The 13,439-nt window shown below is 41.2% G+C and overlaps 1 protein-coding gene across 3 annotated transcripts in view; it reads right to left on the bottom strand.

Moving 5' to 3' along the window:
• Positions 1-13,439, bottom strand: part of LOC137380015 (contactin-4-like) — a 1,659,092-nt gene that overhangs the window by 1,527,256 nt on the left and 118,397 nt on the right. For all 3 annotated transcript variants that reach the window (XM_068051491.1, XM_068051492.1, XM_068051493.1), the window contains exon 2: positions 613-748. In XM_068051491.1, the coding sequence (XP_067907592.1) occupies positions 613-667 (55 nt within the window). In that variant the 5' untranslated portion in view covers positions 668-748. The remainder of the gene's footprint in view (positions 1-612; positions 749-13,439) is intronic.

Here is a 13,439-nt window from a genome sequence, read left to right as displayed (position 1 = left end):
CAAATAATTTGTTGCATTACTGCAACAAAAGTGACATGAGAAGGCAAATCCGAAAATTGTATAAAATATGTTCATCAATATATAATATATGTACAAAATATGTACATCCTTGTAGTGTGAAAATATCATCATTGTACAATTCACTTCTAACTGTGGAAGCATTAGATGTAATCATTATGATCCAAAGCTGCAAAATGGTTATTAGATAAACATTTCTAATACTCTTACATAGATAGCATACTTTTGATATGTTTTATAATTGGTTGTGTTTCAGTTCACATTATCTAATGCATATGATTGCACTATATAACATAGTAGTCAGTTAGAACATGGTTCAAAACAGTCAAGCAACTCCCCTATCAGTGTGGGACATCACAGCTTTAAAGAAACCTGCTTTTGGGGTATTTAACAGGTCATCACCGGATAAAATGAATCAGCATTTCTTGAACACTTTAGGTAATTGCAAATAAAAACTGCTCACGAACAAATCAAACTCTAATGTCATTGCAATTTTGTTTTATATTTTGAAAAGTGAAGAAAGGCAACATTATTCAGTGAAAATGTAACACATTTTGCCATACACAGATCAAAAGTATTAATGAGATATTTTACCTGCAGGGCAGCCAATGAATGATTGTAGTAACAGTAGTTTCCATAGCAACATCATCTTCAGTTGCCAAGGGCAAACAAGCCTCTCGTACAATCAGCAGTTAATAGAAGACTTCCTTTTCAAGGTACAACCTCTAATCTGTGGAAAAGCCAATTTGAAAAAGAATTAAGAACAAGCATCTAGTTTTCTGCCTGCCATCAGAATGCACTAATGACACTGTCACTTTGTTTGGCTGATTGAGCTAAAAACAATTGATTTGGTGATTAATACATCATGCAATTATCAAAACACATTGAATAATCAAACGCACAGCATCCTAGACTGTTGGGAAAGAAATGGCAGACGATTCTGCTTGTCTTGTAAATATGATCCTCTGTACAAGCATGGAGGGCAAAAGCTCAACAATTGAGTCATATACAGATGTTAACAATAATGAAACTCCCCTGAGCAAAAAGATATACTGTGCTGCACTGAGTCAGACAATTTACTTCATTTATAAGTGCTATACCAGTTCAGGGCAACAGGCAATGCCGACCACTCAAAAAAATTTTAAAGGTCTCAAATGACTGACCTTGGGCTATTAATAATTCATTTAAAAAAGGAAATGTCATTGTTTTCACCTCAAATAAATTTCTCTTTAGTTGTTACAGCTAAATAGGCCAGGAAATTCTCTGACCGATTTTCTATCTGGTTCTATTAAGCAGTGGGGTGGTACCGTGTGTCAGCTCTCCTGAACTTTAAAACAAATCACGTTAATGAAGCATGCTTCACATATGCACAGCAACAGCCATGTCTTTCATCACCCGACATGAGAGCAGAGTTGAAGCACAGTGGAAAGGAACTGCACCACCCAACAGATTACAAAACACTTCTAAAATAACTTGAAAGGGGAATGTCCCCTTAGGTCAACTATGGAAAAGCAAAGGATTCTCATTAACTTTAAAATCTCTTTTTGTTTATTATGCTGTATCACTGCAGATTAGTATGGTTGCTTTTGATTAAAGAGTGAATTTAGATTAGATCATCGGTGGGAGCTTGGAGAAATGATAGAGCTCAGCTGTACAAGGAAGAGTACAATCGAAACTGGAGCATCCTAGGTTAATAACATGCTGCTAGTTGAGCTCCCTTTGTTTCTGGAGCCAGAGATGAGTTGGACATCTAAATGTTTCTATTTATTTTATAAATTTAACATTGGTACAAAATCTGGACAGTGTTTGGTTCCAGACTTAACAGTACTGTCTGTCCCCAATGGATCAGTGTGTTGGCTGACATATGAGGAATGAGTAAGATATATGAGGACACCTGTGGCACTGTACAACAGGAATCACTAACTTCAGGGCAGGAAGAGGGGGAATTAGAAAGGAAATAAAGAGAAGGACTTAAAAAGTAACTTTTGTTTTTTGTGGTTTCTTATATCATGCCTTAAAATTTACTAAGAGGTTTTTTCTTTTCGGTCTCTTTTCAAGACTTGAAATAAATGCAAGTATTTCCTGCTGTTAATAACTTCCAGGAATCATCCGAGATGACCATTTATGTCTCTTTGTCTATCCATAGCATAATTAGAAGTGACTATGTTACGTAAGTATAATTTTAAAACACACATTCATTTCAATAATGTGACTTTGGCCCTTTTTTTAAAGAAGTTGTATAATTCAACTAAGATGTATCAGAAATGAGACTGTATTTTATACAAACTAGAACCATCATTGTTTCATATTCAATTCAACAACCACACTTGAAAATACAACATTTAATCAGACAGAACTATGCAACTTTATTTATTCTTTTTTATAGACCAGACCCATTGAAATTAATAGGAATTGCGACAGTTCCTCAGAATACAATCACTAATGGTGCAGAATCCGACCTTATTATTTCAATAACTGAAAACTATTGTTCTTTATTCAAACTTCATTTGATCTCAGCTTTTCCTTTTTCAGATCATGTTCACCTCACTTTACTCATGTCAAGTGTTTACACTAAGATGAAATGATCCAAATAGCAAGCGATCTTGGCATCCTAACACCTATTAACTATGCCCTAACATGATTAAATATTAACCTTATGAGTAATGGCTTCTTTATCAACTCTAACATTCTATATACTTATTATACAGTTTGAGTATCTCTACAATTTGAGCATTTGTGTAAGTAGTGGCCCATAAAGACTAAGAAATATTAACTGAACAAATCTATATTACATCAGTCCCATTGCATTAAGGCAGGTTAAATAGCGAAAATGACCCAGCTTAATCTTAAACATATTATCTGTACAAAACAAAAAGAATGGGCTGGATTTTACCCCAACGGTGGGGGTCTCGGCAATGAACAGAAGGTAGGGGGAGGGGTGCGACCCTGCTTCGGCTCTCTTTCGAACCTCTGGCTGAATTCCACAGAGGGCAGCCAGTTAACTGCCCACCATTGGGGTCCCGGTCCCTTTAAGGATGGGGATCCTACTTTCAAGGGTTCCTGGCCAGAGGGCCAGCAGCTCAGCGGAGAAGCCATGGAGCCCCAGACTGCAGATAGGTGGGGCGGGCTTGCCAGGTGCAGGCCGGCAGGGCATGGCGAAAGCTGGGGGGTGGGGCCGTAGTTGAGGACACGGGTGTGTGTGGTGGGACAGGGGTAGCCTTTGCCTCTAGAGGAGGCCCCCCCACCAGCCCACCTGGAGTTACTGGCCGACCCCCCATGTGGCGGGGCTCCCATTAGCCACCAGAAAAACTCCAGTGGCAATGGGAAGAAGGCCTTAAGTGGCCATTAATTGGCCACTAAAGGGCCTCATTTGGCCTCCTGGCAGAAAGGCCGTCCTTAGCCTTCCCCGCCCAAGACTAAATTTCTCGGCGACATGCAATCCACCTCCCACCTTCCCTCGCAATTTAATGGGCTGCCCTCCCACCTTCACTCCCATCCCTACAGGGCTCATACAATTACAGCCAATGGTTCAACAAATGATCATATTATGAGCAGCATCAATTAAATTTTATTGTTGACACACCATGCGTACATGGCAGTGGAGGCAAGGATCTCTATTTTTTTCTCCAGTCAACATAGCCGAGGTGCCCAAAGGGAAAACATGTTTGAGTGTGAATGTCAGTCAAGATATTCAAACTCAAGTCTCAGATGATAGTTTGCTTCTGCATTGCTGTGACACTAGTTGAACAACCTGACTTAAATTTATGAATGGGTCTGATTAATGATTGATGGAAAGAGCATGAAATACTTATATTTTCATTATGTAGTGGCCCATTTACATTTCTCTGACAGACTGTACTTTGAATTACAATATCTGCAAAAACTATTTTCTACCCATTTCTCAGGATGAATGGTACAAAATCAAATTACTGGGCTAGATGGTATTATATGTTTCTTCATTTAGTAGGTTCTCCAAGTTAAAATATATCATTTACCCCATTGATAACCTTTTGTAACAGTACCATTGTTGTCTCAAAATTAAAAATATTAAGATGGTAATTATATACTTTTACATAAAACTTTTCTATTGTGTCTCATTTTTAGCTATAATAAGCCACCGAATATAATTTGAATGGCCCCAAATATGATAGATAAAGTGTGTCTGCTATTACTGTCCTTTCTAATTGGTTCAGTAATGATCAATTCCATCAGGCCTTCTGTTTAATCACCATGGAGATGATAGCCAATCACATAATATACCATCACCACAAACAAACTTACCTTATTGAATAATTGAAATCATTTTAGAATCTCCATGATGGAAGTGGTCCACAGTTATGATCACATCATCAAGGCTAATTCCCATTACTACCGAAAAGTAAACAAAAATAGCATACCAAAATCATAGCACCATTATTTTATCCACACAGCATGATATTTACAACCATTAAGTTAACTAATGCTTTGACTTTAATATATATATTGTATCCAATTAAGTAAAGCTAGTCATGATTATGCTGCTCTTGACTACTCACAACAGCAATATAATAGAGGCCAAAGTCCAAATGAAGAATGCTTCATAGATATGTTTACTGCATGGTTATAGTGAATTTTTCTCTTCAGTCATTTGACAGAAAGATAATTCAGAATCTCTTCACAATCACCCTAGTAACACATTAGCATATCAACAGAGAGTACATCAGTGCATTTCAGTACACACAGCATTAAGCCCATGGGAGATAGCTTTTTGCTTAAATATATATTTGCCAGCAGTCCTGTCATTGCTGCAGAATTGTTCACCTTTGAGATATGCAGACAGTGATGTTCAATATAGGTGTTACCATAAATAAGTAAACATCGTGGTAATGCAAATTTTGTTTTTTTTTTCTTTACAGACATTATTATACCCAAATCCATAATACTTTTATTTATAATCTACTCATCAGTTGATTTCTAGCTTGCCTGGCATTTTGATATGAAATTTTTCTCCACTTTTTACCATGCACTCCTCCCTTTTCTTGAGATGGCAACTTATGGTCGGGCACAGTTCCATAGGCCCAGGTCCAGCATCATGCTGGAATTCTTCATGCCGGATCAACGAATATCCGAAGGTCAGTTAACCATAGGTGCATCACACACGTAACCTGACAACCACCATGCAGATTTACAGCAGAGAGCACTGGATAGTAATCAAAACCAAGAGCTATGGATAATTGTTACTCTCTCCAGCAAAGGGGCATTAAGGCCTGTTTCATATGGCTGAGGATTACGTCATGGTGCATTTACTGGTTAAGCATTTGACAACTTAGGCACTGGGGAAATTACCCACACAGTGTGTCCCCACCTTTCTTTTCATAGAATATATTTTTCACTGACATGTATTGATTATACCTTTAACAACCATCCTGTTAATAATGTGTCATATTTCTGCTTCTCCAGTTTGCTATTTCTCCCCATTTCCTGTTGTTTCCTTTTTCTCCTTAGGGCTCTCCTGTGCTGTGGCCCAGCTGAAAGGCTTGGCAAGTAAGAAACAAACAGTTGCGGTTAATGGATGTTTTTTGGGCTGGAGGAAGGTTTATCCTGGAGTTTCCCAGGAGTCAGTGTTTTTTTTAGATTAGATTAGAGATACAGCACTGAAACAGGCCCTTCGGCCCACCGAGTCTGTGCCGAACATCAACCACCCATTTATACTAATCCTACATTCCTACCAAACATCCCCACCTGTCCCTATATTTCCCTACCACCTACCTATACTAGTGACAATTTATAATGGCCAATTTACCTATCAACCTGCAAGTCTTTTGGCTTGTGGGAGGAAACCGGAGCACCCGGAGAAAACCCACGCAGACACAGGGAGAACTTGCAAACTCCACACAGGCAGTACCCGGAATCGAACCTGGGTCCCTGGAGCTGTAAGGCTGCGGTGCTAACCACTGCGCCACTGTGCCGCCCTTGTTGGGACCTGAGCTTTTCCTGATATATATTAACGGCATAGACCTTGGTGTATAGGGCACAATTTCAAAGTTTGCAGATGATATGAAACTTGGAAGCATTGTGAATTGTGAGGAGGATAGTGTAGAACTCCAAATGGACATAGACAAGTTGGTGGAATGGGCAGACAGGTGGCAGATAAAGTTCAATGCAGAGAAATGATTCATTTTGGTAGGAAGAACATGGAGAGACAATATAAAATAAAGAGTACAATTCTAAAGGAGGTGCAGGAGCAGAAGGACCTTGGTGTGAATGTGCATAAGTCATTAAAGGTGGCAAGACAGGTCGAGAGAGCAGTTAATAAAACATACAGCATCCTGGGCTTTATTAATAGGGTCATAGAGTAAAAGAGCAAGGAAGTTATAGAGTTATACAGCACAGTTATGTTGAACTTGTATAAGACACTAGTTAAGCCTTAGCTGGAGTATTGTGTCCAGTTCCGGGCCCCGCACTTTAAGAAAGATGTGAGGGTATTGCAGAGAGTACAGAAACGATTCACGAGAATGGTTTCAGGGATGAAGAACTTCAGTTATGAAGATAGATTGGAGAAGTTAGAACTGTTTTCCTTGGGGAAGCGAAGTCTGAGAGGTGATTTGATAGAGGTATTCAAAATCATAAGGAGTCTGGACAGAGTAGATAGAGAGAAACTGTTCCCACTTATGAAAGGATTGAGAATGAGAGGGCTTAAAGAAAGATTGAAAGTATTTGGTCAGAGAAGCAAAAGTGACATAAGGAAAAACCTTTTCATGCAGCGAGTGGTTAAGGTCTGGAATGCACTGCCTGAGAGTGTGGTAGAGGCACGTTCAGTTGAAGCATTCAAAAGGGAATTAGACTGTTATATAAAAAGGAAGAATGTTCAGGGTTATGGGGAGAATGCGGGGGAGTGGAACTGAGTGAATTTCTCTTTCAGAGAGTTGGTGCGGACACGATGGGCCGAATGGGCTCCTTCTGCACTGTAACAATTCTGAGATTCTGTAACCCACTTTCGAGTATTTGACAGTGCTGCTCCTTGGGAATTATACAAGTTTTTCATACAGAGGTTTACCCTTCAGTTTTGCCATTCTCCTTGGGGGATCACGATTCACCCCCACTTTACACCACTCAAGTGATTGAGTTTGCGATCAAAAATTCAACCCTGAGGAGATCCTGAGTACAAATTCTCAGTGGAAGTGGCACAGCACTTCAATGCAACAATGTGGGTCACTTTAACACTTGTACAATCTAATATACTTTTATTATGTATATATGGAGCTGAAAAATCACATAATATCGCACTTGGCCATGTGAGCCGCATGGAAGATGGCAGGATCCCCAAAGACACATTGTACAGCGAGCTCGCCACTGGTATCAGACCCACCGGCCGTCCATGTCTCCGTTATAAAGACGTCTGCAAACGCGACATGAAATCGTGTGACATTGATCACAAGTCGTGGGAGTCAGTTGCCAGCATTCGCCAGAGCTGGCGGGCAGCCATAAAGACAGGGCTAAATTGTGGCGAGTCGAAGAGACTTAGTAGTTGGCAGGAAAAAAGACAGAGGCGCAAGGGGAGAGCCAACTGTGCAACAGCCCCAACAAACAAATTTCTCTGCAGCACCTGTGGAAGAGCCTGTCACTCCAGAATTGGCCTTTATAGCCACTCCAGGCGCTGCTTCACAAACCACTGACCACCTCCAGGCGCGTATCCATTGTCTCTCGAGATAAGGAGGCCCAAAAGAATGGAGCTGAAAAATCACATAATATCGCACTTACACCATTAAATGGTTTCAATAGCTCTTAAAAGATTATCTACAGCATCTGGAAAGAAACTTGTACAGGTGATTTCTGCTAAGTAATATACAGTACAATTGACACCATGAACAGAATCATTGTAGGTTTTCTGTAAATAAAAAAGTTTACATTGACGATTTTTAAATGCAAATGTATTAGAAAAACCATTGTAAAACTTTGTCAATTAGATAAACCAGCTGGTTTGGCATCCCTATAGGTTAGTGTATTTGTTAACACAATAGTGATTCTTCAATTCAAAACTAAAGCAGGGTCATTTTTCAGGTGGGCAGGAGGACACAGCTTTAATTGGAACATAAGAACAGAAGTAGGCCATTCCACCCCTCGAACCTGTTCCAGCATTCAATGAGATCATGGCTGGTCATCACAGATGGGGATCACAGGCTGTTCCTTCTCTAATTTATTATTTTTTTTCTGAAATGGCCTGTCAGATTATACTTTTCAATGCGGCATAATACTGAAGATAGTTCTAACACTAAATGTGACTCATTAATTAGCACAGTTCCCTAAAAAGTGAAAATTGTTTTGATGTTGAAATTCATCCCTGACTTTTCAAAGGTTAATTGAGACAATAATTTACATGAACCTACTTTTGCATAATGTTTTGGAGTTCTGAAGTGCAACTATATTAAAATAATAAATTTTACCATCTTCCCCCTGCTCCAGTGAAAAGAACTGCGTACACATTTAATGTGCTGATCTCCATAGTCTTAGAGAGCAATTCCACTTTGATTATTTGTGCATGTTTAAATATTCAACCTGGAGCCTTTCTATCATTAAAGCTGGCTGTGGCTCAGGTTTTATATCAACACGTTTATCTCAGGGTGCAGATAACAATGCTCCTTAAGGCTATTGTCTATGCATTACTGACAGTCTCAGCCAATTACAATGAATCACCGATCTTTATTCTTTCTCTGCTTGATTATCTTTCTTTTTAAAAAAGGTTTTATGTAACATTTGAAGGGGATTTAAAACTGCCAAAATTTCTCAGCATTACTGTAGACAATACTAGCACAAGCTCAATAATATCTGCACTCTGAACATATATTTTACATAGACATTTTTATATTTATACACATCTACAAAGTGGCTTACTTCTACACATGACTGTTGAATCTACTTAATCATTTCACTAATAAATGTGACATAAATTGGAGAAACACTTTCTTTATTAGAGAAAGAAATAGATCTTTCAGATGGGACTGCTGGGAGCTGCAGTGCCCTGTGTGAAAGTGAGGTAGACTATAAGAGCATATTCCAGGCTTGATCCTCAGTCTGTGCTGAACTGCCTAATCTTAGCCATGCAAGCAAAAGAGGTGCTATAATTGGAAGGCAAAGAAATCAATTCAGATAGGTCTCCTTAGGTTTAAAGAAGAAAGGTTGAAATTTATTCAACTCTAATTCAGTTAACGCCTATGAATACACGATGTGCCCACACTAGCATGCATTTGCGATACACACATGCAGATAGTGACAGACAAGAGCGGAAGAAATAAAGTGGAGATGTTCGAGGCAATATCTAAAGATGGTTTTGGTTACTGTTCGTCAAGATCACTGTAGAGTCCTTGATTGTAGGAAGGTCTTGCTTTTCTTTGGGGACCAGTATTCTTCTTAAACCTTGTTCGATGTAGGAGACTTTTCTCTCTTGAGGTTCACATATCCTCAGTGGGTCCAGAGGCTTGTGAGAAAGAGATGGGAGCAGACAGGAGAGATCTTCTCAGTCCAGGAGCAAACTGTCTTTTTCTCAAACTGTGTATAATTCAAAAAAGCGCAGGTTGCTCAGTAGGTTAATCATGTGACGAGCTGGTTTGACCATGTCTGTTTGTGGATTTGGCCATCTTAACAGTCATCCTGAAATGTGAGCTTCCTCACCTTCAATGTTTGGTGATGAAAGTCCATTGTGGGTTGAATGTGTCAGAGAATGGTTATTTGTTTCCACAAGCACTTTGTGTTAGCATGTAAATGTTATATTCCAGCCACGGCTGATCTATTTAACAAGTCATTTCCTCGCTCCAGCAACAGTTTAAAATCAATGTTCATATGACAAAATTAACATGCCTCATTCTTGGCAAGTGGGGGTCTGCATGACACCTCCACTCATTCATTCATGAATCCTAAAACTTATTACAGCCTGTCCTTCCTTGGTGCAAGTGGTGCTTTGAAAACCCCTTTTTTGGCATCCCAATAAACATGTGTTTTTTTGGGGGGGTAAGTTTTTCTTCAGTTTGCCTATTTGCAGGACTGCCTTGAGTCTTTGTTCCAGTTGAGGTCTGCAAAGGGTGGTGGGTGGGGTGGGGGGGAGCAGATTTAATTAGCCATAAGTTGGAACTTTTTTCCTCAGGACATCATTAGAGGGCGGGTCTATCCTGAACTCTCTTTCAGTGCTTTGCTGAGTCATGCAAAGGCTTTTGACTTCAGGGGATGGGTGATTCTCTTTTTTTTGGACTGTGGGGGAGGATTCTTTGCTAATCTCCCATTTGTCCTCTGGGTCACTCCTGCCTGCAGGTATTTGTGCAGACTCTACTGCATTCCCCTGTGGCACTTTGACTAGGTGAGGCATCACCCTCATGGTTTCTCTGCCCCTTAAGAGGTCTTTCTTAGTCTCTGCAGGTTCCTGTAAATGCTGTTCGCAACTCTGGTGGGGTGCTACTAGTGTTTACATTTACATGGGAGGATGTGGGTCTAACTTTTCAAATTTTTCGGGGTTGGCTGACTGGACAGTAGGAGTTTTCATCCGGGATTCCTCCCGGACTTCCTTTAACCTGCCCTCTTGATCGCTTTTTCCCCTTCCCTTTCTAACTGTTTGACAGGCCTGCCTGTCCCCTTTTGTTCTCAGCGGGGATCCCTTACAGTTCACCAGCCTCTGCTGGAGGGTCTTCCTAACAGGACTTAGGGGTGCAGGTTTCACCGTAGGCTGGGGTTTCCCCTCAAACTGGCACATGTGGCAACTCCTGCAGTACTCCACCATATCTTTGTGGAGTTTTGGCCAGTCAAACTGCTGTCTTATGCGGTCTTTGGTCTTTCATATACCGGCATGTACAGCCACTGTAATCTCCTGGCCCTTCTTAATGTTTCTCTCCAGTACCTCTGCGGCACCACTAACTGGTGAACTACTGCCCATTCCTTGCTCTCAGGTCTGTGAGGAGAACTCCATTTCCTCATCAGTACCTCATTCTTTAAGTAGTAGCAATCAGGGACTCCCTCTGCTTCAACCTTGGACTGAGCAGCCTGTGCTAACTCTCTCAATACTGGGTCAGCTCACTGAGCCTCAGCTGGGGCAGATTTATTTAATTCATTCCCTGGGTCTTCTAACTTTCCAAAGAAAGTCTCGGACAGACAGACCTCATGGTCATCTGCCTGCAGTGCCAATTCAGTCTCCTCTGCGGGAGCTGGTTTGATCTGGCTTGATTCATTACACATTCAGTGAAACTACTGGGGACTGTCTCCTGCCACTGCCCTGTCTCTCTGACCTCCTGCGGTCTTTCTTTCGCTACTGGGGGGGCTACCATCTTCACCCCCGCCAGATCATTACCGAGGAGCAGGTCAACCCTGTCCACAGGCAAACTCGGAACAATCCCTATGGTCACCAGTCCTGAAACTAGGTCGCACCCCAGGTGCACCCGGTGTACAGGTACAGGTATACTCTGCCCTCCAATACCATTCACCACCATTCTGGTGTTCCCTGCACTCTCTGGGGGAAAGGTAAGGCCTTTTCCCAGTAAAAGGGATCCAGTGGCCCGTTCCCCTGAGAATTACTATGGGCTTGCTTGTCACACTCGAGGGGTATGGAGTTACTTTCGCTTTAGACACAAAACCCTGATAACCTTCAAGAATCCTATTACATTTTCTGGCACTTGCAGTAGTGAGTTTCCTGGGTCTCACTCTTACTGCAGTTAAAGCCACAACTTGTTCTGCTGTGCTTTCCATCAGGGTCCCATCTTCACTGAGCAGGTGTGCCATGATGAACCCTACAAATCTTCCCTTTAGTTTCCAGCAGTCAGCTTTTAGATGACCTGCCTTATTACAATGGAAGTACACAGGTCTCGGGGTCTCACTCTTGCTCACAGCACCTTCCTTTTTGTTTGGAGGAGGGCCCCCAGTGACTCCTGCTTTCCTTTCTCTCCCAGGACTGCCTGGGCTTCTATCAGCTTCCCAACCTTTGTCCTTTTCAGATTTGTGGGGGTGATTAGGAAAGAGTTTCCCCTGGGAAACCGACTTATAGATTAAAGCAAAACTTATCAGCCAGAATGGATGCTTGCTGGGCTCTCTGAACTCGCTGCTCCTCTACGTGAGTCTTTATGGAGAGCGGGAGAAATTTTTAAATTCCTCAAACAGAATTACTTCTCTGAAATTCTCATAGCTGAGCTGTACTTTAAGAGCTCTCAACCACTGGTCAAAAACCAGCTGCTTACTTCTTTCAAACTCCAGATAAGTTTGATTTGCTTGCTTCCTGAGGGTTCTAAACTTTTGGTGATAGGCTTTGGGTACTAATTCATATGCCCGGAGGATAGCATTTTTTGGTGAGTTCATAATTTGATGAACTCTCATCTAGCAACAGGGAATAAACCTCATGGGCTTTTCTTGTTAGCTTGCTTTGTAATAAAAGAGGCCAGGTCTCCACTGGCCATTTTAACTGCATGCCAGTTTCTCAAAGAACACAAAAAACGCTTCCACGTCCTCCTCATTGAATTTTTGGATTTGTTGAGATAGTTCTAACAATTCTGTACCCAGCCCTGAATTACACTCCTCCATATTGGCCATGCTTTCACTAGGGTTACTCTGTCACCCCCCAGTTAACTCAAGCTGCTTCAGCTCTCTTCCTTCACATTCTTTCTGGAAGGTTCTTTCTCTCTCTCTGCCCTGCCTCTCTTTGTCTTCACATTCCTTCTGGAAGGCTCTTTCTTTCTCTCTCTTCTGTCTCACTCTTGTTCCTTCTCCTGTCTTTCTTTTTCTTCACGTTCCTTCGGGAAGGCTCTTTCTTTCTCCCTCTGCTGTCTCTATCTTTCTTTCTCCTCTAATTCCAGTTTCCTCTGTTCCAATTATATCTTTGCTAGCAATACCCATCTGGGTCTACTTCTAACCCTGTTTCAGCTTCTTCAGGTTCAAGCGAAAAATGGTTGGCCGCTAGCCTTAGGTGTTCAGACCTCCTAGCCTTAAAACGTAGTGATCTCACACTGCTCAGCCATTTTCCTCAACTCCTCCAAAGACAGTGCTTTTAACTTATCCCAAGTTACTTCACCCTGGCTTGGGGAGCTACTAACTTCAGTTGCAGACATGTTAGTATTCAAGCACACACAACCACAAGTAAACCTGGATAGGAATCTTGCTCTTTTTTGCTTGGGAACAATTTGGCTTCCCACTTCCAATTTCTCACATTTGTCTGTGGGTCAAATCCAGAACGTTAGCCCCCAAATTTCTGTTATGACCAGGTGAAAAAGAGGTCTCGGGTTCCCTCTCAGCCTTCACCTGGTCTTACCGTAACTGGGTTATATTTTAAACACACCGTTTTTTTTTAGCTCCACCTTAGTGAATCCTTGTTCACCACTTTCCAATTGTAAGGCAAAGAAATCAATTCAGACAGGTTTCCTTAGGTTTAAAGAAGAAAGGTTGAAATTGATTAAACTTAAACTCGAATTCAGTTAATG

Source organism: Heterodontus francisci, chromosome 19, assembly GCF_036365525.1.
Source record: "Heterodontus francisci isolate sHetFra1 chromosome 19, sHetFra1.hap1, whole genome shotgun sequence".
Taxonomy (NCBI): domain Eukaryota; kingdom Metazoa; phylum Chordata; class Chondrichthyes; order Heterodontiformes; family Heterodontidae; genus Heterodontus; species Heterodontus francisci.
Note: the sequence above shows the minus strand (reverse complement) of the source record. Positions and strands in the feature narration are given on the sequence as shown.